Genomic DNA, 26,925 nt, shown 5'->3' with positions numbered 1-26,925 from the left:
AACATTTGCATGTGTGCTTTTCATATTGATCTCACTAAATCCATCAGAAATGCTTTCTGATTTTCTACTTTGCTGCTTTTTAGATAGCGGTGGCTTTTACAAGTAAAGAGATTTGTTTCTATGATCTGCTATCCAAAGAAGATTTTCCTTGTCAATATAAACTCCAAGGCCTGAAAGGAGCACCGGTTTGCATGGATTATTGGTATGACCCTCTTGATGCCAATGAATCAATTCTTTCTTTTGGGGACATCACTGGAAAGGTAAGTGAGGGAAGGATAAGATTGAACACTATGGACTTAATCATCAAACTGTAGCTCAAAACAGAAATAGCATGCAATGAATGAGACCTTCTAACTGAACTACATTATAGAGTATAAGGCCACACATCTTGGACATGAAAAAGATGGATTAGGTCACACTTCCTCTTCTTGCATATGAACATCAATCTTCATTGTAGTTTTCTTGCCTGTGTATAGTCCCCTTTTCCTTATTTAAAAAAAAATATTTGCTAACTTTTTCACCATAGGATGCTTAATCTAGTAGACCTCAGTATTAATAAACATTTAATATTGAATGTCTAAAGTTATCTCTCATAACTCTTTCAAATTGATTATTCACATTTTCATTCATAAGGTTTCAGGCTTCTCAGTAGCAGACTCTTGGGAAAGGCTTATTTCCTGTATCATGTAACAAAGGGATGGGTGCATCAGAGAGGGCAGCCCTGAAACCCAGACACTGCACACGATGATTTCTGTCTTTCTATCAAATTCTACCCAACCTCTGAAAACTTACTTACTGAATGGCATAGAGCATGCCTGTGAATGCTGAAATAGTCTAATTTGTACAATTTCCTTTCATAATTGTGTAAGCTCATCATTCTCACTGTTTTTAATGACAAGTATATCATAAAAGCAAACAAATAAAATGCCCTCGGTAACTGCCTTACCAACCTTGTAGTGTAATGTCTTTTAATATAACTGCCTGCATCCTTTAAATAATATCAAGAAATTCCCATTAATTCAATGTCTGTTCCTTGTTAATCTTAAAGAACATGGAATCTTCTTGCAACAATTACCTTACCCATGTTTGTTTTTCTTTCCATGTCTCTCTCAAGGTTCAAATAATTGCTTTCACAACAGCCTTGATTTCCCTTTTCGAGCATCCTGCTAGTGCGTGTGAAGATGAAGAAGCAACCGTGACCATTAACTGGGCAGAGTTGCTCTCTGGACGTCACAAATGTTGCCATACATTAGCACACAAACTTCATCTTGGAGACTGGGTCAGGCAAGGTACTGAATTTATTTATTTTTTAATCTTATTTATCTATCTGTTTATTTATTTATGAAGCATGGTTGATTTACAGTGTTAAGTTAGATTCAGGCATACAGGAAGGTGGTTCAGTGGTTATGATATATATAACATCGTAAACCTCCCAGTCCCTGAAGAAAATTTAGATGCCTCACATGCAAATCACATTTATACGTAAACTGCAGTTTTAAAACAATTTTCTTAGGGCAGGCAGTATGTCCTTTATTCTCCTTAGTGTCCACTATAACACATAGTACGATGCTTCATACAACTTTCCCTTTCTTCTGATTATAAGCAATTTGATTTTGATGTGCCTTAGTTTTTTGATGTGTGTGTGTGTGTGTGGGCCTGTGCATTTATGCTGATTGGAATTCGCTGAGAGTCTTGGGTATGTGGATTTATAGTTTTCATTAAAATTTGAAAATTTTTCTATTGTTATCATTTCCAAAGTTTTCTGCCTCTCTGTCTCTCTTTTTTTCTTCTGAGATTCTCATTATTTATATGTAAGATGCTTGATATTGTCCCACAAGTTATGGACGCTTTTTCATTTTTATTCAGCTGCTTTTTTTTTTTTTTAAATCACTATACTTTAGTTTAGTTAGACATAGAAGACATTTCTATGTCTTCAAGTTCCTGGATCTTTTCTTCTGAGGTATTGCAGAGGGGTTTCAAAGGGTGAGTGAGGCTGCTTCTGTGGTTCAACTGGGTCAGGATACCCCGAGGCTACTGCCTTAGTCGGGGGAGCCCTGCAGAGTCCTGCGGTGTGGGCTGTACCCAGTGGAGCCATGATATGAGCGGGCCACTTCAGAAAGCTGCAGTGGGGGTGGGGCCACTGCCACGGCATGGACAGTACCTATGGGGGTGACACTGCTATCCCGGGGAGTCTGGAAACCAAGAGGATTATTCTTAAGCCTTAAGTTTAATGGAGTTTTCCCTATTAGGTTCTGTGTTTACTTGAGACCTCTCATCTCTTTTATCTTTCTTATTTCTTTTGGAATGGGAATGCCTATCACATGCCTGCTCCACGGTTTGGAAGCACATAACTTGTTTAGTTTCACAAGGAGTTCACAGCTTGGAGAGGAATTTGCCCCAGGACAGGTTGACTGTATCCTGAATCTTACCTGGTCTGCTGTAGACAGTTAGATGAGATTTGAACTTAGACTTCAGAGTCATTGTTGGAATGAGTTAAGACTTTTAGGACTGTTGAGATGTATTTTACATGTGAAAAGAACATGATTTTGGGAAGAGGGGCAGGGGCAGAATATATGGGTTGGATTTTTGTGTCCCCCCCACTGCAAATTCATATGTTGAAATCCTAACCCCTCAATATGATGGTATCAGGAAGTGATGCCTTTGGGACATGATTAAGTCATGAGGGTGTGGCTCTCATGAGTGGGGTGGGTTAGTGCCCTTATAAAAGAGACTCCAGAGAGCTCTCTCATATCTTCCCCATGTGAGGACACAGTGAGACGTAGGCCAACTATGAATTGGGAAGTGTGCCCTGACTGGACACCAAATCTGTCAGCACCTTGATCTTGGACTTCCCAGCCTCCAGAACCGTAACAAATAAATATTTATTGTTTAAATCACTTGTTCTCTGTATTTTATTACAGCAGCCTAGATGGACTAAGACATTGGATAAATGTTATCACAAAACATTTTAAAAGAAAAGGGAGAAACCAGTGGAAATCATACTAAATATTGGTCGAGTTCTTTTTTTAAATAGGGGTTTACTTATGGTTAAAAGAAAGTGGTTGGGGTGAGAAAAATACATTTAACAGATAATGTGTAGTTTAATACTCTATGAATGGCTGTTGAAGAAAATACAGTAGCAGTGAATTCAAACAGGAGAAAATAAAGTGTATGGAAAGATGAAGTATCTGTATAAGACTTTCTCTTCTTTTGAGTTTTAGGTTTGAAGCTCAGGTGTCTCTGAAAGGGAGACCTACTTCAGTCCTAAGCAATGGATGAGTGCCTTTGCCCAGATTTATTCACTGGGACTAGAAGCTTAAATACAACTTCTTTTTTGGTTTGTTTGCAGCTCAGTTATTTCACCATGAGGAGAAGGGAGTGATACAGGAGAAATGTGGGGTGTGAGAGGATGGCCATGTCCAAGGTCCCAGTCGAGTCCCTGGGACATGCCCCATCAAGTGAGGGTCTTTAGCTTTGCACAGGAAGGAATTCAAGAGCGAGCCTAGTTGAGTAAAAGCAGATTATTCAGAGAGATACATCCTCCTTAGACAGAGTGCAATCTGGCTCGAAAGGCAAGAGAGGCCATGAGGTATGGGGATGGGTGTTTAATTTAAAGTAAAAGAAGATACACATCCATAGACAGAGTGCAGGCCATCTCAAAAGGCAAGAGAAAAGGCCACACGGTGCGGGGTTGTTAGTTTCTATCAGCTTGGTAACGTCATATGCTAGCAAGTGGGAGGATTATTCCAACTACTTTGGGGAAGGGGCGGGGATTCCCAGGAACTGGACCATCACTCACTTTTTGACCTTTTATGTTCAGCCTCATAACTGCCATGGCACCTGTAGGAGTGCCATTCAGCATGTTATTGTATCTCAATGAGTGTATAATGAAGCTCACGGTCTACTGGGAGTTGAATCTTCCACCATCTTGGTGCTAATTGCTGTGTCATTCTTTGAATAGTTGTGCCCTGCCCCCTTCCCTCCTGTCTCAGGAGAATGGCTGAAATGAGGAAGCAGGAAGAAGAGGAAGGCAGGTTGGAGTCAGCTATAGGACAGTGGACTTCGTAGTGATTATGTTCCTTGGCTGCTGGCAAGACTTATTCTGTCAGGGGCAAGCAAACAATGGCTGCTTTCATTTGATACTCTTTTTACCCCAGCAGAATGAATTGATATTCTTAGACCTTCTCAAGAAATATTTTTGCTGATTTCCTTCTCAGTATAAGGAGAGAATATACAATTGAGGAAAGAAACTAATACATGGACAAGTTTGGGAACAGTGTTCCACTGAAGCTAAGGATAAAATATCTGTACAACTGAAATGTCAAAGGGAACACTCAGTTTCAGACATAAGAACATTAGCTTACTGCTTTCAGATAAGGTTCAGACTTATTTAGAACTTTGACAGAGAAAATGTTTTCATCTCGTCTGAGTGGTTCTGTGTTATATCTTAATGGAAAAATAATTATGTTCTGAAAGGCCTGGAAAGGAAGTACAGAGATTTTGGGAAATAGTGGCAAGATGCAAATTCAAAAGATGTCTTAAATCTCAGAAAATTATTATTTTTTTTTTTTTTGGTCCCAAAGAATTGCCTTCTCTTATAGACAGTATCACTGGAAACCTTAGAAACCAGAGATTGGAAGTTCAGCTATGGAAAGAGTGAGCACTAAATTGCCAACAATAAAAACGATTGATTTTTTAATTCTGTTGAAAGGTGTTTTGCCCTCTTTGTTCGACCATGGCTAGGAGAAGGTATGAGACAGTTTGAACTGATAAAATCACTAATTGCTGAGCTCATTAGTGGCCATGCCAGGGAACTGAGACCACAGACAGCAGGTTGTTTCCTTCAGGAGCCTTCGTAATTGATGGGGACTAAGTTTGGAAGAGAAGCCAGATTTAGTGTCTTGCTTGTGTGCTTTTCCACTTCCCTGCATCTAAATCAGTCCTCCAGAAAGAAATGATGCCCCACTGAGTCAGCGGGAACACGCTGCCCGTCCTGCCAGTTTCCTCACTGTGTTTAAAGCACTTGAAATCAGCTGTGAGCCAGTGGCCCAGGTTTGAAGTAAAAGGCCACTTCCTGCAGCTTGTTCCATAGTTTGGTGGAAGGGTACCCACCGTAGTGTGAACGTAGGTCTCATCGGTATTTCAAAAAGTCATTACATGAATTGCATTATTATTTTTTAATGTGCCTCTCAGGGCTGAATTAGATGTATTTTGATTTTTAAAAATGGAATAGAGTTATTCTTTCTGATCTTTCCTCTTTGAAATGAGAGTTGCTCAGAATGTGGAGAGCCCTGTGGTGGTCTCAGAGAATGGGACTCCAGCTTCAAAATAAGAAATGCAACTAAAAATAAGCTCCCTCAGACATGAGAACATCAAAGAAAGTCCAAGGGAGGGAGATTTCCTAAGTCATATGACTCAGAAATTAGAGGCCTGAAAAGTGATATTAAGAATTTCTAGTTCGAAGTGGCCCAGTTTCCTAGCCTGCTAGGGCTTCCATCTGGCAAATGGTGGAGGAGCCTCATTCTAGCTTACTCCAAGTGCACTTAATAGCATTACTTACTTAGTTTTTAGGTATCACTTTTTCAAATCACTTTTCCCACATTAACTAATTGCTGTTACACAGGATGATTTTGACAGCAAAGCGAGGACAAGGATCGATGACAGCTTCCCTTAATGCCCTTTTTATGACTAAGGGGCAAGAAACTGGAAGAGTTGAAAGTTAGCATCTTAATGGGCAGACATGATCAAATTGTCTCCTCTGCAAATATTATATGAAAGTAACTTAAAAATATTTCTTTACCAGTCCCCAAACTCACTGAGAATATTAAAAACAAGTTATTTTATCCGTTCATTCCATTCCCTAGCTTGATATTTTAAAAACTTTTCCATTGTAACTCATTTCCTTTCCTCTCTTCAAAAAGTGAAGAACACATTTTTATTTATGAGGTAATCTGATTTTAAGGAAATGGCTTTGCTTTCACCTTTTACCCAGGCACTCTCAAGAGCTCTGGCATTCTGCAGTTTAATCAGAAACGAGTTATATCTTGGTTGAGAAATAAAGTGTGAATTGTTGAGCCTCCAATATGTAAACACTACAAGCCCATAAATGTCACTTGCTAACTTCCAGATTCAAATCTTAAAGCAATACTTTAAATACCAGGGCAAAATGTACTTCTTTATATGTCTGTCTTTATGGCCTCAAAAGTAAAGATGATAACTTACATATAATGTGGGAACATCTGACAAAGCAATTTCCTGGGTGGAAATGCTTTATTTTGATTGTACTGTAATGATATTATGGAGTTTCCATGGATTGGAAGATATAATTTTAGTGCTGTGGTGCATACTTTACATATTATAATACTGCTTTTCTGAGTCAAGTTTAATAACCCTTAACATTTTCTATAAACAAAGAGATTTTCAGTGAGGTGGCTCTTGATGGGGACCCTTGTCATCACATTTTATACTGTTGGTACTTCTGGTAAAGTAGCAGGGTTAGAGCAGCAAGTGATCAGCAACCTCTGTGCTCCTGAAATTAATTGCTCTCCAGTGAGGCTCAGAGGACTCAGTTTTACAGGAACCAATTACTTCTTCCTTCCTTCCTTTCTTCCTTTCTTCCTGCCTCTCTCTCTCTCTCTTTTTTAAGAAGGAAAGAGTAGATGAGAAAAAAGGATGCAGTGCAAGAGGACATAGGAATACTGTTCCTATGGGGATAAGTGGCAATGAAAAATGAAGAGATCAGGAAAGACTCAAGATGAAGTAGGGGCTTGTTCTCGGACTGAAGGTGTGGGGGAGATGGATGCAGTTGATAATAGGAAGAACCTCAGATCAGGTAATAGAAAGAACCTGGCTTGCATACAGCAGCGTGGCTTAGTGGAAAAGAGGGATGCAGAAGTACAAAACAGAAAGCTCACAGCCAGACAGGGCTGGGCTCAATCTCATGTCCGTCTCCAGTTACGGCTTTTGGACTGTCTATTTCTTCATCAGTAAATTTGGGATACCTACCCAAAAAAAGATGATTACAGGGTGAGAACATTTGGCATGATGCCTGCTAATGGAAGGGATTCAAAAATTATCCTAATACAATTAATATAAATAATTCATAGACTGAGGGGGATTACATGATGGGATAAGAGCAAGAAACACACTGTCCCAGTGAATTCTAGACAGAGTGGAGAAATAGAGCGTTTTGGCCTTTAGCAGTCCTTCTGTGTTTCACAACACACGGTATGGTGAATTATTCTGTTTGTTTAGAGCTCTGTGAGGTTCCCTTTTTGAAAGTCTCTTTTGCATGATCCCAGCCCCGCTATTTTCCTTAGATACTGTGTTCCAGCATTGAGCAGGAGAACCTCAGCATCGAAGGTCAGTTAAACTCATTTACTTTAAAGTAGTAGAAACCAAAAAAGAGAAGCCCAGAGTGGGCATGGATTAACACAAAGGGTATACATCACTGGTAACAGAAATTTTAAGCATCGCTTGAGAAAGCAGGTGCAGTGTTTCACAGTCGCAGTGTTTCACAGTCGCAAATGACTTGGTAGCTGGAGATTCACCAGCTGAGTCCTTCAGCTCTGTCATGGCCGGGCTTCATGAGTAGAGGTGGGGGGGGGGTGTTCCTCAAATCCTGATATTTTGTACAGAATTTTGTGTGTGTACACATCTTTCTGGTAGAGAGGGTCTACAGCTTTCATCAGATTCCCAAAGGGGCGTTTGGCCTCCCAAATTTGAAGAGTTCTGGTTTAATTCTCTCGAGTGTGGCAGGACTCCACGGAATGTATTCTAGGTTTTGCTGCTTGAAGTGTGGTCCTAAGACAGCCTTGGCGTCACAGCGGGGGGGTGTTAGAAATGCAGCATCCTGGGTTTACTGAATGAGAGCCTGCCTTTTAACGCTGATCTCTCCGTGACTGGTGTGCATATTAACACAGAAGCCCTGTTCCAGTTGTCAAGAGATCAAGCCTGGATTTTCACTCTGATTCTGCCAAACATTAGTGCCTCGAGCTTGGCTTTTCAATATCGCGTGTTATATAACAACATCAAACTACCAAACTCGGAGTCAGGGTGCTTGGGCTCTGGTCCCAGGTTTGACAACAATCAGTTGCTGACTTTGGCCAAATCTTTGAACCTGCGTGGGTCTCTATTTCTTAGTCTGTAGAATAAAGGAGTAAATCAGTCTTCTTTCAGCTGTAAATTCTGGAGGTTACCTCTTGTTCCCCCCATATGTGTTTTGTCACCACGTGTTTAGTGAAATGCTGTCTTTCTGTCAAGGCTCTCCAAATGTCTTCTAAACCCTGCAGCCCATGCTGGTTTTTTTCTTTTTAGAACTCCTAGTATCCTTTGTATGCCAAAGTTTTCTGTAATTGCTTGGTTTGCATGTCTTTCCTTCCAAGCTTGGGGCCATCCAGACTCTGTTTCTTCTCTTGCTAACTGTATCAGAGCACAGGGCACATGGTAGATGCCTAGTAAATCTTGGAAGACTGGATGCCGTGTTTTGAGAGAGGATAACTCAAAGTGACACAAGAATAGTCTCAGTTTCATCAATTTGGTTTTAAATTGGTCATGCTAACCCATTTATTTCATTGTGAAGTAATAATGAAGTATGTGAAATTAAGCTGTTCACATAATGTCAGTATCAGCTCTTAAATGAGTAAGCCCTGGTTGCTTTTAGAAGCTATTGTCTTAATAGAATAAGCTGGAGGGAAAGAATGTACTAAGATATACTTCTGTCTGTCAGAATTCCCTTCCCTTTAGTCATTTGGAGATGTATGTATTCATATGTATGTACACATATATACATATGTATACACACATCTAAATAAAGCAAATTATATTCTTTCACCAAAATAATAAAACTTTCACGTCAGTTGCTAATAAGTTAGCTTGCCATTTGCAGCACAATCAACAGTACAGATAGTGTGGGGCTCACTTGGAGAATGAACTTTTAAAAGACCCTTAAACTAGGAGAGGACATAAGACTCGTGTTAGAGAAAAGAAAGACTTCATTACTCACAGCATGAGTATCAGCGTATTTGTATCAGTTCCTCTTGAGACTCAGGTTCCACTGAGGCAAGACAGATGGTCAGAGACGAATGCCTGCAGGGTTGTGTTACAGGAGAGGAACCCTGTGTTTAGAGAATCTGAATCCTCTACGGTGGACAGGACGCATGCCTGTCTTTTGCTCCAGACTTATTCTCTGTGGTAAATTTGTCTACCACTTGCTGCAAAGGGAGACATGATCTCTGTATTCTAGGATTGTGTTTCCTGTGCAAACATCCTTGACAAGATAGTGTGGAACAAAGGGCAGTGAGGGATTAATCTCATAAGAAGCAAAGGAATGCTAGTGATAGATACCCTGAGAACTTGTACTCCAAGAGTGTCACTCTTGATTCTATATAATAATCAGATCAGAAACATTTCCAAGAGCCATTCTGTTAAAGCAGCTTTTCTTAAGCTATACAAAGGGACAACGTCCCTCTTTGTGTGAGGCAGAAATTTAATCATGAGGTCAAATTAGGAAAACTAACACAACATTATAAATCAACTGTATCTCGACTGAAAAAAAGGAATCTTTCAACTTAGGGGCACAGATCACTGTCTTAGCAAAATGCAAAAGGGACCTGCTGCCATCGAACCACAAAGGACATGGTGGTTTGAAGGCTGGTGGGAGAGTTCGTCTTTTGGAGCCTGTGAGTCTGACAGGAATGAATCTTGGCTTTGCATTGAGTCCTCGCCACCCCTCTCTCAAACATTCGAGACCAATCAAAACATAAATAAACCAGTGGTTTGGGCATGAGCTGGACCTCGTGAGCAGCAGATGGTTGCTGAGCTCCTGTCTGCCTGTTCCAGGCCCAGGGGGGCCAACCCAGCAACTTGGCCAGTGACTTATATCTCCAGAATCCCATATGATTATTGTGATTAATATTGTTTCCTGCCCCGTGTTCTAATTAAAAATGAGTTTTTAAAGGTATCCTTAGAGTGGAGGATAAGTCTGAGTGCAGACTTTGCTGTAATTTTTCACTGTAAGTTCTTTGGTGGGAGAGAGGGTTAGTGAGGTTTTCTAAGTATCAGGTTGTGTCATCAAAATCTGAGTTTAATTTTTAACTTGATGTATGAAATCGATTCCAGTTTGCCTGTATCTTGTGAGAAATCAACTAAAGATTGTTTTCCTGTTTTTTTTTTTTATCAGTTACTTACAATGCATCTTTAGATGCTATCATTTCCAGTACAACCAGCAGTGCTAACACCGTGGTGATGGCTTGGAGAGAGAAATCAAAAAAGCATCTGAGGATGACATCCTTCAACATTGCCCAGGGCATTAATGCTTTCGATTACCACTCTCGGCTCAATTTAATTGGTATGTAAAATACATCATGATAACTATGAAGGACTCGTAAGTGGTCTGGGATGCATATTTGTATGCATGGAGCCTCTTCAACTTGTTGCTTTATTGCAGAGAGACCAACTCAAGCAGCTCACTTTTATTACCTGAGAATGTTTGATAATGATGCATTATGAAGGGCAACATACATAAACTACATTGGGGTGAAAATATGAGAAAGTGCCCCAATGCTTTAATGAGTCTTTTTATTAGAATTGGTGGGGAATGTAAAGTGATGCAGAGAAAGAAGACTTTGTGCAGCGTCTCCCATTCCGTCATCCTCCTGATATCACCAAATGCTCAACCCAAACAAATACGTCACCTTCCTTGTGCACGTGCATGTGCGCACATGCACACACATGTGCGTACACACACTGGCTCACTAGAGAAATGAAAAATGTAGTACGTTTTTCAGTCATCTTTTAGAATACACCTCTAATGGTTTTTGAAAAATTGCAGATTTCTCCTTTAGTGTGTCAAAGGAGAGTTCTTCTTTGATGTAAATTTTAGCTGAAGAAATAAGCTAGAAAGGTTTTCAGGTATTAACTAGTTAAATAAAATATTAGACATTTTGAAAGCTGATAATTTAATATGTATATATTAGCTCAAAAATTGTAAAAAATGTGTTAAAAAAACTAATATGGTAGTTACAGAGAATGAACATATATGGCCTACAAATTGGGCCATATTAACCCTCATTCAGAAGTTATCATTCATATAAAAAGTATTGCTGTCAGCTAGGGGGCTGAGTCGCTAAAATTCCCAACAACAATAGCTGACAATCATGGTAAAAGAGACCTTGATTCTGAACTCAGGAATATGTCAACATCAAACTTTCAAAGAGGATTGTAGATTTATTAGACAAAGCTAGAAGAGTTAGTGAGCTGAGCTTGGAAGGACTCAAATATCAAGCAATTCATTGATTCATTGATTAATAATTTCAGCCCCTTTATACTGACCACTTGTATCTGTCCCGGTGCTGAAATCACATATTACTACATGCAGTAATGTTTAGGGTAACATTTATCAATTATCTTTTTGATTTCATTCTGTGAGTTAAAGGCTTGAAACGAAAGTGGATTCACTTTCTCTCGTTGCTATAATTTATACGTGTATACTGGGGTATTAATCAAAACAGGGGTGTGACCTTTGAGGCAGCTCCTTAAAGGTGTGTAAGTTCAGCTCCACAGTCAGCCCTAAACGAGGGAACAATAGATGGTGCTCAGCCGAGCTTCCCCAGACCTGAAGAAGCACTGTGCTCTCGGTTGCTGATGTGCTCTCAGGTCCTGATGTGCTGCCTGAACATAACCAGTTTGTGTTAAAGGAAAAAAACCTCATTCTCGCCATAGAGCAGGTCAAACATCTGTGTCTGCTGCTTGTTTGCTTGCAAATGCTCAATAATTTACATGACAGTGGAAATAATTGGTGTCCTTATACTTTTTCATAAATTTGGAAACTTTAAATATTGTTTGAGTTCTCTCTTACTCCTGGGAAAACTTTAACGTGGTCTGCTTTCCTGGACTGTGCTGGCTGGAGAGGGGAAACACTGGGGCTAGCAAGCAGGATTTTGTCCCCTTCTGGTTGGGTTGCTGGTTGCCTTTTTTTTTTTTTTCAATCCAAGTATAGTCAGTTATAATTTGGCCATTTCTGGTGTACAGCACAATGTCCCAGTCATGCATGTACATACATATATTCGTTTTCATATTCTTTTTCAGTAAAGGTTATTACAAAATATTGAGCATAGTTCCCTGTGTTAAACAGAAGAAACCGTAAAAAAAATCTATTGATATATATAGTGGCTAACATTTGTGAATCTCAAACCCCCAAATTTATCCCTTCCCACCCCCTTTCCCCAGTAACCATAAGATTGTTTACTATGTCTGTGAGTCTGTTTCTGTTTTGTAGATGAGTGCATAGTGTCCTTTTTTTTTCCTTTTTCTTTTTAGATTCCACATATGAGTGATATCATATGGTATTTTTCTTTCTTTTTCTGACTGACTTCACTTAGAATGATGATCTCTCTGTCCATCTATGTTGCTGCAAATGGCACTATTTTATTCTGGTTGCCTTTTAATGGACCTGCCTTGTGCTTTCGCCCCTTGCAAACTCTGTCTCCCCTACTCCCTCCATGTCAGCTATTTCCCGTGACAGAACTCATGCCCTATTAGCCGGGGCTGTTGGACAAATACAAATTTTCCTTCCTTCAATACAGGGTGTATTAGTGCTCAGAAGGCATTCATACACCTACAGTGATACACTGTGGGATATATTCATTCAAAAAGAATGTGTTGTGGGGTTGTCATGGTACTAAAAACATTTCTTTCTGTCTAATATTGATTAGCAACTGCTGGCATTAGCAATAAAGTTTGCCTTTGGAACCCCTACGTTGTCTCTAAGCCAGCTGGTGTCCTTTGGGGTCACTCAGCCAGTGTAATAGCCGTCCAATTCTTTGCTGCAAGGAAACAACTTTTCAGCTTCTCCAAAGATAAAGTAAGTAACAGTGTGCATTTAATTTATTTAGTTCTGCCTTTCCAGTTCTTACCCAAATTTGTCTTTGGTCTGAAATTCCTCTTCGAGATGGTGTAGATTTTTAAAATATACTCACTTACTACTATGTTTTTGGAAATCTATATTTTAAAAAAGATATTGATGGCAACAAGAATAGTCCTGGTCAACTGGACAAAGTATTTCACTAAAATATTTTTTAAAACATGTATTCATAGATTGTTTTCTTATTTTGGAGTCTCAAGGTCACAATTTGAGTTTCCAAAGTATTTACTAATCCGATAAAGAAACTGAAATGGGAATGAGAAAATGTTGCTTTAATAATATGTGGGATAGGCACAGTCATTTAGCTATTATTGCTTGTTGTGGAAGAGACTCAGTAAATTAGAAATGAAAGTTAATCTGAAGACTATCAACAGCATGAAGAATGTTTCAATTAAGTACGTCAGTCCTTTTCTATTTGATAATATTGATGTAACATTCTAAATACAGTGGAAAAAACATGGTACCTTAACCAGGTAGTCCAGGCTGAATCCTGACCACATTATTTACCACTTAGCTCCCCTGCGGAGATTTCTTAATCTCTAATATTCTCATCATTTGTTCATCTGTAAAACTGCTTTACATAATATTTTACTTATAGATCCAGTTAACATGTGGTAGATTTCAAGACACGTGGTTGTGAAGGATGGGCAATCGGTTTATTGGAGACAACCTCTGAGAGTTTTTCAGTGAATATGACTTTTCATTTTATTCTAAAGTGATGTGTGTATGTGAAAATTAAATAGACATGAAAGAAATTCATCTTCAACTCATTAGCTTCACCCCATGCATACATCATACCAAGCTTGCTTATTTTACTGTATACTTATCAGCTTGTAAATTTTCTCCCTTTGCCTAAAACTTCTCCAGTCAACTGCCAATTCCAATTGATTCTACCATCAAATATGTTTATCAGCTTCACCTCTCCCTCTCAGCTACCACTGCTGTAATTCAAAATCTCATCTTCTGTTTAATTATTATCTTCTGAATTATCTCATCCACAACATTGCAAAGGTTTCCTAACTTATCTCCCTTCTTGCAGACTGGTCTGATTCCAATCTGCCCTCCATCCTGTTAATTGAACGGTTTCTAAGAAAACTTCTTTAATACCTCCTTTTCCCTTCATTCTAAATGTCACCTCTAAAATTCTTAAGCTTTTATACAAATCCCTCCCCAGTCCACCAGGCCCACCTCACTTCCTGCTTTTCTTCTCCATCCATTTGATGCTCCAGCCGTATCAGACTTCAGCTGTTCCCACCATTGCTGCCTCTGGGCTCTGCCGCGTGCTTTTGCTCCTGCTTTCAGTTTCCTTTCCTCCATGATCAATTGGCAAAAGCCGATTCATCCTCAAAGCTTCAGACTTTTTGAAGTCTTTCATGCAGACCTAGGTGTTTATTCTTCTGTTGCCCCTGTGTGCCCCTCATTAGAGCATGTTGTTTTCTGTTGTACTGAAATTGTTAGTTTTCTTTTTTTTTAATTGAAGTATAGTTGATCTACATTGTGGTGTTTGTTTCTGGTGTATGGCATAATGATTCATTTATACATATGTGTATATATATTCCATTTCATATTCTTTTCATTAGAGCTTATTAGAAGATATTGAATATAGTTCCCTGTGCTATACAGTAGGACCTTGTTGTTTATCTATTTTATATATAGTAGTTAGTATCTGCAAATCCTGAACTCCCAATTTAACCCTCCTCACCCCCTCCCCACCTTGGTAACCATAAGTTTGTTTTCTATGTCTGCTAGTCTATTTCTGTTTTGTAAATAAGTTTGTGTTACTTTTTAGATTCCACATATAAGTGATATCATATGGTATTTTTCTTTGACTTCACCTGGTATGATAATCTCTGGGTCCACCCATGTTGCTGCAAATGGCATTGTTTCATTCTTTTTTATGGCTGAGTAGTTTTCCACTGTAGTTTGCTTTCTTAAGCAGGGTCAGTATCTTTTCCGCTTACGTACTTGGTATCCATTACAGTGCTTGGCACCTTGTAGTATTTGTTCAATGATTGTTTGTCTACAGCTTGAAATGAAGATGCAGTATTGTGATTCTCAAGTATTAAAGAAACTCAGACTGAAAACTTCTCTGATGCCTTAGTCTTACTTAGTTGTTCTGTTTTTTGAGATCTTTTAGCACTTTGTTCTAACTTCTGTTACTGAATTTCACACAATCTGACATGTATACTCAAAGGCAGTGCATGTATATTATATCTTTCACTAGATTTTGAGTGCCTAAAGGCAAAGATTATTGAATTCATTTTTGTGTTTCCCAGAACCTAGCATATATTAATGTACATTAAATACATGTTGAATAAAATATGTATTATTTTAATAAAATAATGTAACTTTCCACTAACCAATAAGATACATGAGGTTAGAGGTTATGTCTTTTTTGGATTGTGCCAAACATATGGTAGGTCCTCAATAAATCATAGTTAAATGAAAAAATCTTTATCAAAGCTAAATATGAAAGAAATAGTGGTTATTTTATCATTACAGAATTTCCCGAAAAGGTTTTATAACTTTAAAAGCAAGTGAAAAAACTGTTCTTGGAGTCAAAATTGGTTGCTGTGTAGCTATCATTAATGTTAAGACCACCTGGCCTTTTTCAGGGCAGTTCTATCATTCTGTTTGTGCTTTGACTTTAAGCCATCACATCCTAATAAAGCCGGTCATGCCGTCTTCCGCATCAGTCCAAAGCCATTCCATTTTGACAACTGCGTTGTAATCTCAGCTTGTGCATCTTCACCACAAACAGCAGGCTTTCCGCCACCAGCTTGAGCCTTTGCCTCAGTGCCACACAATTCTGTTGGCTATTTTATAGGGCGGGGTTAAGTTTGGGAATAGGGAAAATGAAAGAGCGAGCCTTAGACTGAACCATGTTTTGGTCAATGAATTGCTAAATTAGAGGCTTTTTAGACCAAAGCAATTTAGATCTAAATAATTTCCCCCAGAAATGATCTGAGACTCCAGTCCTTGTTTGGAAGACAGCTCCCTTGCACTTTCCGGTGATGATTAAACAGTTTATCCCTATAGAATTTGGTGTCATACTATGTACATGGTCCAATTGCATTTTGCTTTGGACTCCTAAATTGTCTTATTAGATGGCAGTAACTGATGGAAAGGCCCTGCTGGGAGCCAGAAACTTGGTCAGTTAGAGGCAGAATCACCATGGGAAATAAGAGGATTTTCAAAGCCTTGGGGAAGTTTCTCTGCTGGGAGCTGACGTTCCAACCAGTGAACCTGATTAGGCTTTTCTGTTGCTCCTAACTCTTCTCTCCTGGGATACTCATACTGATTTGGCCACCAGAATCAGATCAGCTTGTAACTTAATCTTTTGTTTGAGGGCCTGATTTTCCCCAGAGCCTGGTTTCTGTGTTGTAGACCCAAGACTGGGAAGGAAAATATGAAGACTTTGGAGCTGCTGACTAGCTCAGACCTGTTTATCTTCCTTCCCCTTCTGCACACCCTCCCTTCTCAATATCCCTGTGTCCATCCAGAGACAAATCCATTTTCATTTTGTTTAAATTATGCAAGCAAATGGATTACTGCTCTTCTGTAATAATTACAAGTGAGGAAGCATGTAATGTAAAAAGTGCATATTCCTCTTGCTCACTCCCCCTTCAAATAAATCCCTTTCCCAAGAAATAGCTATTACTAACACTTGATATGTATCATCTCATATTTTTAGTATATACTTAATGTGTTATGTAGTATAATATAGTGTATTATAATATATGGTGTTATAATTTATTATTATATATACAATAAGTGTGTATACAAAATAATGTAATATTTATTATTAATTCTTGTATAAATGGCATCATATGAGACATACTTTTCAGCAACTTGCCTTTCCCCAAACAATATTTCCTGGAGAACTTTCAATGTGAGTATATCTACATAGATCTGAATTTTTACCTGCTACATAGTAATTCATAGTATGGATGGTCATAACTTGACGATTCAATCACCTGTTAATTATGAGATATTGTTTCTAATTTTTTGCGTTTATAAACCGTCACACATATACACACAAATATACACATGAACACACACATCTTTAAGACCATGTAAGTTAATATCTTTGTGATATGTTCCTAGAGATGAATTTCTAGAAGTGATGTTATTGGGTCAACAGGGATTCAAGTCTTAAAGGATGATTTAGAGTGTAGAAACATTGTACCAATTGGTATATTCATCAGGGTGTATAAAGGTGTCTTGTTTCCTACACTCTTGTCAATGATAGATACCATTAATGTGTCCATTCTTTCATGACTCTAATGGACAAAAAATTAGGATGAGTTTCTTCTTCAAATATTTATTGGCCATTTATATTTCTTGTTTTTTTTTGCATTATCCAATCATGCGCTTTATCTAATTAAGTGGACTTGGAGCTACTATCGATTCTTTGTAGTTTGAAAAATATATTATAATTTATTATATATGATGCAAATATTCTACTTTCAAGCATACATCTTTTAACTTTTTTAATGTAATTTTTATCATTCAAACTTTTAAAATTTTTATGAATTTGACTCTAAGAAATGATTTTCTTTATGGCTCTGAATTTTATATCTAGCTTAGGAATGTGTTCCACACTTTATTTTTATAGAAGTATTCTCCTTTATTTTCTGCTAATACTTTTCCTATTTTTGATTTATTTTTGCATTTAACTTTGCAGTTTATTTTTGTATAAAGTGTTTTTTTTTTCCCTGCAAATGGATATCCAAGATTATTTTTTGAATAATTGTTCTCCCTCACTGGTTTAAAATGCCATTGTTATCATCATTTAAATTCTCATGTACATATGAATTTATTTCTAGATGCTTTGTTCTTTCCATTAGTGCACTTGTCCTTTCCTACACAAATACACCACTATTTAACCAGGATAGCTTTATTCTGTGTAAGTAAGTAGCTTTATTGCATTATAAGTACATGTCGGTTCAATAGTCATGTTCTGTGAAAAACTGTATTAATTTTTGGATTGGATATCCATTGAATTTGACATTTAACATCTTTAGAAATATTGAGAAATCACACCCTGTGTTTACCCATTTATTCATTCCTTTAGCTTTCTTTCAGAGAACAGTGTATGCATAAATTCCTCATTCCTTGCTGAGGTTTCCCTCCATGTTTCAGGAGGCATCTTACCACATTCTTGACTTCCATGGGAGTGTCTGTAATGCGGGTATGCCCACTTTCTATATAACCTACACATTGAGTTTTTAAGTTTAACATTTTGTTTTCCTAAAATATTTTTTCAACTACATGATAATTTTGTGTAGTCTTTTGTCCCTTACCCATTTGGGGGATTTTGACTTTTAGCTCTTTAATTTCATATTCAGTACTGTATATTCTTATCAGATAATTCTAATAGCCAGAACCCTTGGTGATCCAAATTTGCAGTTTGCTTTTCTGGTGACTCTCCCTCATGGTGACTTGTTTCCCTTTAATGTTTAGTTATCTTTTCTTGTTACCTCATTTTTTTTGCTGTTGCTAAACTAAAGGCATTCTGAGGAATGAAACTGAAGATGCTTTCTTCCAGAGAAGATTTGTTTCTGCCGAGTGGAAATGAGGAAAACTACTGTCCTGAAGCTGCTGCTTTTTTTTTTTTTTTTTTTGGCCTGGTTTAATTGAATAGTCTCACCTCAGTGCCTTCCCCTTGCTGCTGGTCCAAGGCTCCTGGTGGTAGTCTCTTCATTTATGCCTACTGTTCACTGTCTCCACTTTAAGTTTCTTCTTTTTTAACTCTTTCTTCTTTTGGACCCGTGGAGATCATCCCCAATCCCTGAAGGTCTAGCAAGGCAGCAAAAATTATGTTTTATTTCCAGTTGTGTTTCTTTCAAGCAGGAAGGCCTGTTACAAAAACCTAATCTACAGTGATATTTGAACCAGAGTTCCCTTGTTCTAACTGGTTTTCACTCTTTTTCTTCAAAATTGTTGTTAGCATAAATATTGAGTACAAAAAAAAAAAAGAAATGTAAAGTGTTTGGGTTTACTTTGTGAAATAAAAGAGGAACAGTGATCTTTGAAAGGCAAAGTCAGAAGGCTTTTGTTTAAAGACTCAGAAAAATTCTGTTATGTTTTTCAGTGTTATGTGAGTAATGATAATGGCAAAAAATCAATTTCACTGAACTTTTAAAATTCCCCAAATGAACTTTTGTTCTGAAAAAGAAACCCCTTGAAATAAAATGTTGATATTAGTCAAATTTGTTGCTAAACTTGAATTGGGAAATCAATGAGGTTTTTGCAGAACAATTCATAGTGTTAGGAAACATTTTGACTTCTTCAAGGTCAATGATAGAATGCACAGTCAGGCACATAATGGAAATCTGAGTCTTGGAGCTGTCTATGTTCTCTCATTTTTGTTGAAAAGAAGGGAAAAGAGGTAATGGTTATGGTAGCAGTTTAAAGATGAATAGCACAAGAGAAGATTTTAATTTCCAATTAATATTTCAAATTAGACCTCAGTCCTGGGGAAAAAATGGCAAAAATATTTCTCAAAGGAAGATTTGTTATATGACTTTAAGATAAAAATATTAGCTAGTTTTTCAGTAGAATACTTTTGCTAGCCTGTATCACGTCAAACAAAATTGCCTTTAAACATTCACTGATTATGCCTTTGTGGATTATCCAAAGGCTTAAATTCTAAATAAATAGACTTGTGAATACATAAAGGTGTATCCAGGAGCACCAGTGCCCTCTGTTCCTGTTATCCGATTATCTGCAAGTAGGCTATCCATTTTTGTGGATTATCCCGGAGAGCTGAGCTGCTGCCCTGCTGTCTTCAAATCCCCCAGTGATATGCACTCTCTCTCTGTCTTTTCCTTATTGTCATTTTATATCTGTGCCTTCCAGGATGGCAGGAGTTAGTAGCAAACATTTGATGCAGCCAAAGAAGTCTCCTTTTGATACAGTTGTCTAAGTCTGTTTTCTACTTTTCCTTCACTTTTATATCACTATTAGGAAACTATGAATCTTTTTTTTTCCCCTCGTACCTATCTGGAATTAAACTTGGACATGTTGCCAATATGTAAATAGTGCTGATTAAGTTTTAAAAAGTGCACTGAAAACAGATTCTCTTTCTTTCCATACATCTATTTGTGCATCCACCCATCCATGAAGTTACCATTTATAGTGCAATATTTATAAGACAAAAGTTTTATTCATTTATTTATTACTTATTTATTACAGTTTTATTATGCCTGTGTGAAATGATTTTGTCTGTCTCCGGCAGGGAGCAGGGAAAAATTCTTCAGCAAGATTAGAGGATATTTCTTTAGCCCAATCTTCACAATATACCTTCATGAATTTATTTGAATTGATGTTATTTTGGAATCTATAGATAATGGATTGAGCAATTTCAGTACATTCTAGACAAAACTGACAGAATTTCTGAGCCGCCAGGGGCCCCTTCTGTATGAAGGTGAGGAAATGCGGAGGTAGTATCACGTACCGAAGCCGACAGACCTGAGTGGTATTAAAAGTAGGATTCGGGTCTCTGGAGTCTGGCGTCTCAATCCACTGGTTTGTAGAGCTAGTGTATGTGAATAGAACAGCATTTGGTTTTATAGTCCTGCATTGTTAAGTGGCTAACAGTTGAAACAAGATAAAGATTAAATAGAAAAATAAGTCCTCATCTTATGTGAAAAGCTAATTTTTGCCTTGATGTAAAATCATAAGCTTAGATACTTATTCCTCCTAATACTAGAAAAATGGAGATGAAATAAAGAGCCCCGTATATACCATTTCAAAGACTAGACTTGGTAAGTCTGAATTTGGACAAGCATCACAAGTTTTTAGGTATCATGATGAAAATAGAAAAGTACAGTTTAGGTGAAAAGTATATGGAAAACATAAATAAAAATAATCAATTATAATTTTTAAGCCTAGGTGTTTTGTCAGTTTCTTTATTTTTCTTGCTAAGAATAAAGAAGATATGTCTAGGCTATCTGGAATGGAAAATGTTATTAAATACACTCCTTTCTCAGCTGGGACCTATTTCCATTCCAGAAGTCTGCTTGAATATAAAAAAAGAGGAGAAACCAAAATCCTCAGATAATAACTAGATATTTAAGTGACATTTTGCAAAAGGCTTGATTAATAAAATGAAATGAATGTGAGATAGTTTTCATGATTAAAAAGGTATTGACTGATTAGGGGAGTAGAGTTACCTGGTTTAAAGCCAAGGCACGTGGTTATTACTGATTAAGCTGAGAGAAAGACGCCTTTTTCAAGGAGATTAGCATTGACTTTAAAGCCATGTGGAGAAGTGAACGTATAATACGAACGAAATACTGGGAAATTAACACACACACACGTGCACGCACAAACACACACACATACACACTATTGCCTGAGCCCCATCGTCAGAGATTCTGTTTTAATTGGCTTGGGAAAAAGGCCCTAACATAAGTGATTTCTAAAGCACCACAGGTGTTTCTAATGTCAAGGTTAAGAACCACTGGTATAGAATATGGGAATGGAGGAAAAATTGAAAAACAGATGGGAGGTCACATATCATGACATGATTTTGGAGAGAATGCTGAAACACTGTTTTGTGCACGGATGACAGTATATAAATGTTGTTGGCTTTGACTCTCAGCAGAAAGAAAACTTAGAGAATTAAAGATGGAAGGGGATTTGGGGGGATCACTAATTAAGAGAGCTAAAGTTTCTTCAAAGGTGGGAGGGAAAGCAGAACAATAAAAATTAATTTAAGAAAAATTAATGAATATACACCGTTAATAAAAAGCACCCCTAGTTTTAATTGCTAATAGCAAGAACTAACCTGTCATAGACCAGAGGTTATCGCTTATCTATTTTCAATTTTTCATTTAATTGATGTGACTAAATGTCGATGAAATATTAAAGCCAATATAAACTGTTTGAACAACACAGTGGAAAATGATTCTGGGGAAATTATAGTCCATTAATACTGCTGAGTTATTGTTAATCTGTATTTAATCAGGCCCCAGATCATTATTCTGAAATGAAATTCGTTTCAGTGTTTTAGGAGGGAGTCCTTACTAAACAAGACAGATTTTGAACAGTGAGGGTATGACTGTTACAGGTTATATGAGTGTCCGAGAATGATCTAGATGTGTCTAACCTCGTGGCTTTAACATTCACAATAATAGCTCGTCAATCCTATTTATACTCAGAATGCTTTGAAATACACTTGCTCTTCCTGTTGCCTTCAGTGTTTGTCCTGTTCCATCTGTGTGTCAGTTTTGTGTCTTAATTGTCTCTTTGAATAAGAATCTGATATCTGTGGTTTATTTGAACTTGATTTCATTTAATAGTAAGTCTTTTTATTTCAGATATATACATATATGTGAGTATAGAAAGAGAGAGAGAGAAGGAGGCTGTATTCATTTTCTATTGCTACTGTGACAAATAACCACAGACTCAGTGGCTTGAAGCAACGCATGTTTATTTTATGTTCTGTAGGTTAGAATTCCAGCCTGGGTCTCACTGGGCTAAATTCAAGGTACTGGCAGGGTTGTCTTCCTTTCTGGGGGCTGTGGGGGAGAATTTCCTTGCCTTTTCCTCGCCTTTTCCATCTCCCTGGTCCATGGCCCCCTTTTTCCGTCCTCGGAGCCCGGAACACTAGGTAGCGCCCTCCTTACATCTCATCGCTCTGATCTCCCTTGTGATTATGCTGGACTCGCCCAAATCACCCAGGATAATCTCTCCACCTCAAAGGCCTTAATTGATCACATCTGCATAATCCATTTTTCCATGTAAGATAATATGCTGACACATTCCAGGAGTTAGGACACGGGCATCTTTGGAGACGATTATTCTGCTTACCACAAGCTCCTACTAAATGCAGGCACTTCTGGGGACTGAGGCAAAACACAGCCTTTCCCCAGAATAGATTGCAGTTGAGGAGATATTTAAACAGAACAAAGAAATACAAAAGATACGAACTATGAGAGAAGTGTCAATAATTACAGCACTATGGAATGTTTGCCTGGGGTTGAGGGGGAGCTAGAGAAAATTTGGCTAAAAAGTTAGAATTATTCTTGACATATACATATGACTCTGTCACTTTTCGTGCAGGTTTTGAGACTCTGGGATATTCAGCACCAGCTGTCCATCCAGAGGATAGCTTGTTCTTTTCCCAAAAGTCAGGACTTCAGATGTCTCTTCCACTTTGATGAAGCCCACGGACGACTTTTCATCTCATTTAATAACCAGCTAGCATTGCTGGCAATGAAAAGTGAAGCCAGCAAGAGGGTGAAAAGCCACAAGAAAGCAGTCACTGGTGTGCTTTACAATTCAGTCTTGAAGCAGGTAATGATGCTTTTCTGTCATTCTCCTAGCATGTTCCCACGCCCAGAGGCTCATTTCATTAATTCACTCTAAGGTAACTGAGGACAAATATAGAAAAAGGGATGTGGGAAAGACATGATTCAATAGCTATGTGCTTTTTCTGCAACACTGTGTGTTCAGGTGGATTTGAAGAGTGATTTCATTTTCAGCCAGTGACCACAGCAGCACTGTTAGAGTTACTAGAAGGAAATACTCCAGCTAAAACAAACACAACATGGAATGTAACTGAACTTATCTTTGTTATCCGCTCATTTGGGTCTTGATGCCAAATGCAAGTGAACCTGGCTGTAAAATTCCCTTTTATGAACACTATCCTCCTGTATCCCGGTGGAAAGATCTGAAATATGCATGAAATGTAATTAGCAGAGATCCATTTCGCCAGCAGAGTTTCCACGAGTGGCTCACAGTGGCAGCCTGGAATGTACTCATAATAAAATGATTCAGTTAAACGTGGTGCCACTTGGTATGCAGCGCCAGTGTTGTTTGTCTCCCTACCACGCTAATGACGCTTTGCAGCCTTTGCTGATGGGAGCGCTTCCCGCATGTCAATGAGGAAGTGGGCGCTCTGGAGCAGAGATGCCGCCCCAACCACAGGCCTTCGTAGAGGACAGCGAGGGACAGCCTGTGGGTTTCACAGAGGGAGCAGGCACCCGTGGAGTTTAGTTTGCTGCCGTGATCACCTCAGGCCTGACAGTCACAGCACAGCAGGAGCCCAGCTGAGAGCCAGGATCCTGCTCGTGGCCAATTAAACAATAACTCCAGCCCATTCTTTCCTTCCTTTCTGCAGAAGCTGCTGCATTCATGCAGAAATGAGTAGTTCAGATGGTGTGTGAGGGGAGGAGAGCCCTTTGTTAGTAATGAGTGGTGTGTCATGTCACTGCTTCAAACACTGTTTTCTGGTTATTCTAGGAGATAAAAGTCCTTTACAAAACAATCCATTTTGAATTCCATCTGCAGGGGAAATGTTCCCGCGTAAATGTTTTACTGAACTTTATGAAGGCAACCGGTTAATTCGGCTCCCTGGCGGCCACGGAGGGTTGTATTTTTTTCCAGGAGAACATTCTGCTAATTGAGATCTGCAAAGTTAGAATGCTGGGTTTGTGCACGGATGTTATGATCTGTGCTGCCTGGCCACGAGATGAGCAATACTCACGAGGAATTCAGGAAGTGGGATACAAAGAAGGTCTGGAATCTTCCGTGTGGTACATGAAGATAAAGCCAAGATAACACAAGGATATATAAGTTACAGGCAACAATAAAATACGCACATATGGAACATTAGTTAGAAAGACTCTGTACAATTGAGTTGGTATTCACGCCTCTACTTATTTTTGCCATTAAAAGTATAAATAAATGCATTAATATGTATATAAAGCACATGGAACTGTGTATGATACATGTTGCCTGACTATTAGCAGCTAAGCCACAGAGGAACACGTTGTACAACATCTATAACTGGAAAAATATGTTGCAGTCAAGTACAAAGACAACAGTATCACCCACATTCCCATCAGCCAGTGATCATTTATCATTTCAGAGTAATTAGACAAAGCAAGTAAGAGTTTTAACAAGTGTCAGGTGCCAAGAATGAGGAATCAAAGATTCATGTACCACATGGTTTTTTGCCCCCGTAATTCAGGGAGACTCATAGCTGGGCAGGTGCTCATTACAGGATTGTGGGATGAGAGAGGAGGAGGCAGACACATTACCAACTCACGAGGAAACAATGGAGTACAGTCAAATGCCTAAAGATGAGAACTAAGTGCTATCCTTGGAAAGTAATCAGTTCTGCCTGGGGCTGGGGTGGGTGACAGTTCAGCAGAGCCCTGAAATCTAGAGAGGGAACTCCTGAGAGGAGAAGGAAGTAGTTCCAGACAGAGGGTACAACATGACCACCCTCAAAGAGGCTTGGGGTGTGGCTGGTTTGGGCATACTTAGCAAATGTCATGGGAGTTGAGACAATAAAAGAGGCTTGGAGCGGGATTGTGAAGATCATTCGCTCAATGTACTGGGGTCTGGTCTTGAGAAAATAAGGCATAGACTTGAGGTTAGAGCAGCAATTCTCACAGTGTGATCTTGGATCCCTGGGGAAGGCAGATCCTTTCAGGGAATCTTCCAGATCAAAACTACTTCCATCATAATATTAATTTGCTGTTTACTGTTTTCACTCCTTGTTTCACGAGCGTACAGTGGAGTTTCCTGGAGGCTCCATGAAGAATGATGACGTCACTGCTCTGAGGGCGAGAGGAATGTGTGCTTTTGTATTCTCGAGCTTTAACATCTTCTCAGTTTAAATTTCTAATTTGGCAAATGTATATGTGTATATCTGTTTATCTCTGTCTCTGTCTCCATCTCCCACCTAAATAAGAGCCGTTTGGATTCTTCAGTCATTTTTAAGAGCATAAAGGGATTCTGGGACCAGTTGTTTTGAGAACCACTGAGTTAGAGAGATGAGAGTTCAAATGTTGGGCAGACTACTTATCATGTCTAAGCCTCAGTTTGTTGACTTTCAAAAATGTGTGTGTGGAGCTGGGCATAGAGATGATGATGGTACCAGCGAGCATTTCCCACACGACCTCGCTGTGTGCTGTCCCTCCTCCTTCCTCCCAGGCGGCCAGCCCTGGCCCCCCCACCCCAGATCGCTCATGTTGAATGTTGATGCTTCAGGACACCTCTTTTTCTTATTAACTTCTTGCTTTTTTAAAATCTTTATTTGAATTTTGCGTCATGTGGAAGCAGATGTTAGGAAGGGTAAGAGAGGCAGAGGGGCCCCCGAACTGGGCTTTGTTTCTGGCCCCTTGAGATGAGGAAGTGGTTTTTTCCTGCCCCTTCTCTTCTCTGCCATTGCAGTTCCTGCTGGTAGACATTCAGGTCCGGGTTTCGGCTCTGGTCCTCTCAGCATCCGAGGTCTCCGGGGATGTCTCCTGCCTCACTTCTCTCTCCCTTCTCTGCTCATTGCTCACATTTCTAGGTGTTTTCCAGTTAAACACTTAAGTGCATTCTCATTTTTCTCTCCTCCTGTGTTTGTCTCCCTCCGACTCCTGACGCTGTCCTGAGCACCCACGTTTGCCGGATTCCTAGAATTGGTCAGTTACTGCTGTTTCTCATTCTGGGTCAAAAGGAAGCCACCCCTTTTCAGTCCCCTGGAGCTTACTCTTTGGTTATTTGGTTTGTTGTCTTTTTTGATTTTGACGACTTACACTTTGTTTGAATTTAATGAAAACCTTTTCTGTTGTCATTTCAATGTGCTGCCGACACTTTATTATTATTTCATTCTATTTGGGCATCAGCAGGGACCTAATGTAATCCTGTATAAAAGTGGCTTTGGTATATTTCTGTGACTTTTCTTTCTCTTCCTGCCTTTCGGTACCCTCCATCCTAACCTAAGAAAGTGATGTTAAGCCATGCAAAGCTTTTTAGAAGGAAGCACGTGCTTTATTTCACCCGACAAAGCTTGCACTCACAGCTAGCGGCAGAAGTTGGGACAGGATGAGGGAGTCCCTGGAATGTACAATTTTGAAGGAATCAAAGTCACTCAATTCTGATGAACTGAGTTATCACTATGGTTCTCATCTTAATGACGTAGGTTTGTATGTTTTTGTAAAATAGGTAATGTTTTAGAGTGCTCTGCATTTAAACACATTTTTAATCAGGCT

At 38.8% G+C, this 26,925-nt stretch overlaps 1 protein-coding gene across 1 annotated transcript in view; it reads left to right on the top strand.

Moving 5' to 3' along the window:
• Positions 1-26,925, top strand: part of WDR49 (WD repeat domain 49) — a 121,185-nt gene that overhangs the window by 29,869 nt on the left and 64,391 nt on the right. The window contains exons 3-7 of the mRNA XM_072970751.1: positions 84-260; positions 1,115-1,289; positions 10,181-10,348; positions 12,714-12,862; positions 22,997-23,230. Of these exons, the coding sequence (XP_072826852.1) occupies positions 84-260; positions 1,115-1,289; positions 10,181-10,348; positions 12,714-12,862; positions 22,997-23,230 (903 nt within the window). The remainder of the gene's footprint in view (positions 1-83; positions 261-1,114; positions 1,290-10,180; positions 10,349-12,713; positions 12,863-22,996; positions 23,231-26,925) is intronic.

The sequence above is a fragment of the Vicugna pacos genome, chromosome 1, assembly GCF_048564905.1.
Source record: "Vicugna pacos chromosome 1, VicPac4, whole genome shotgun sequence".
Taxonomy (NCBI): Eukaryota; Metazoa; Chordata; class Mammalia; order Artiodactyla; family Camelidae; genus Vicugna; species Vicugna pacos.
This window is presented reverse-complemented; position numbering and strand designations above follow the sequence as displayed.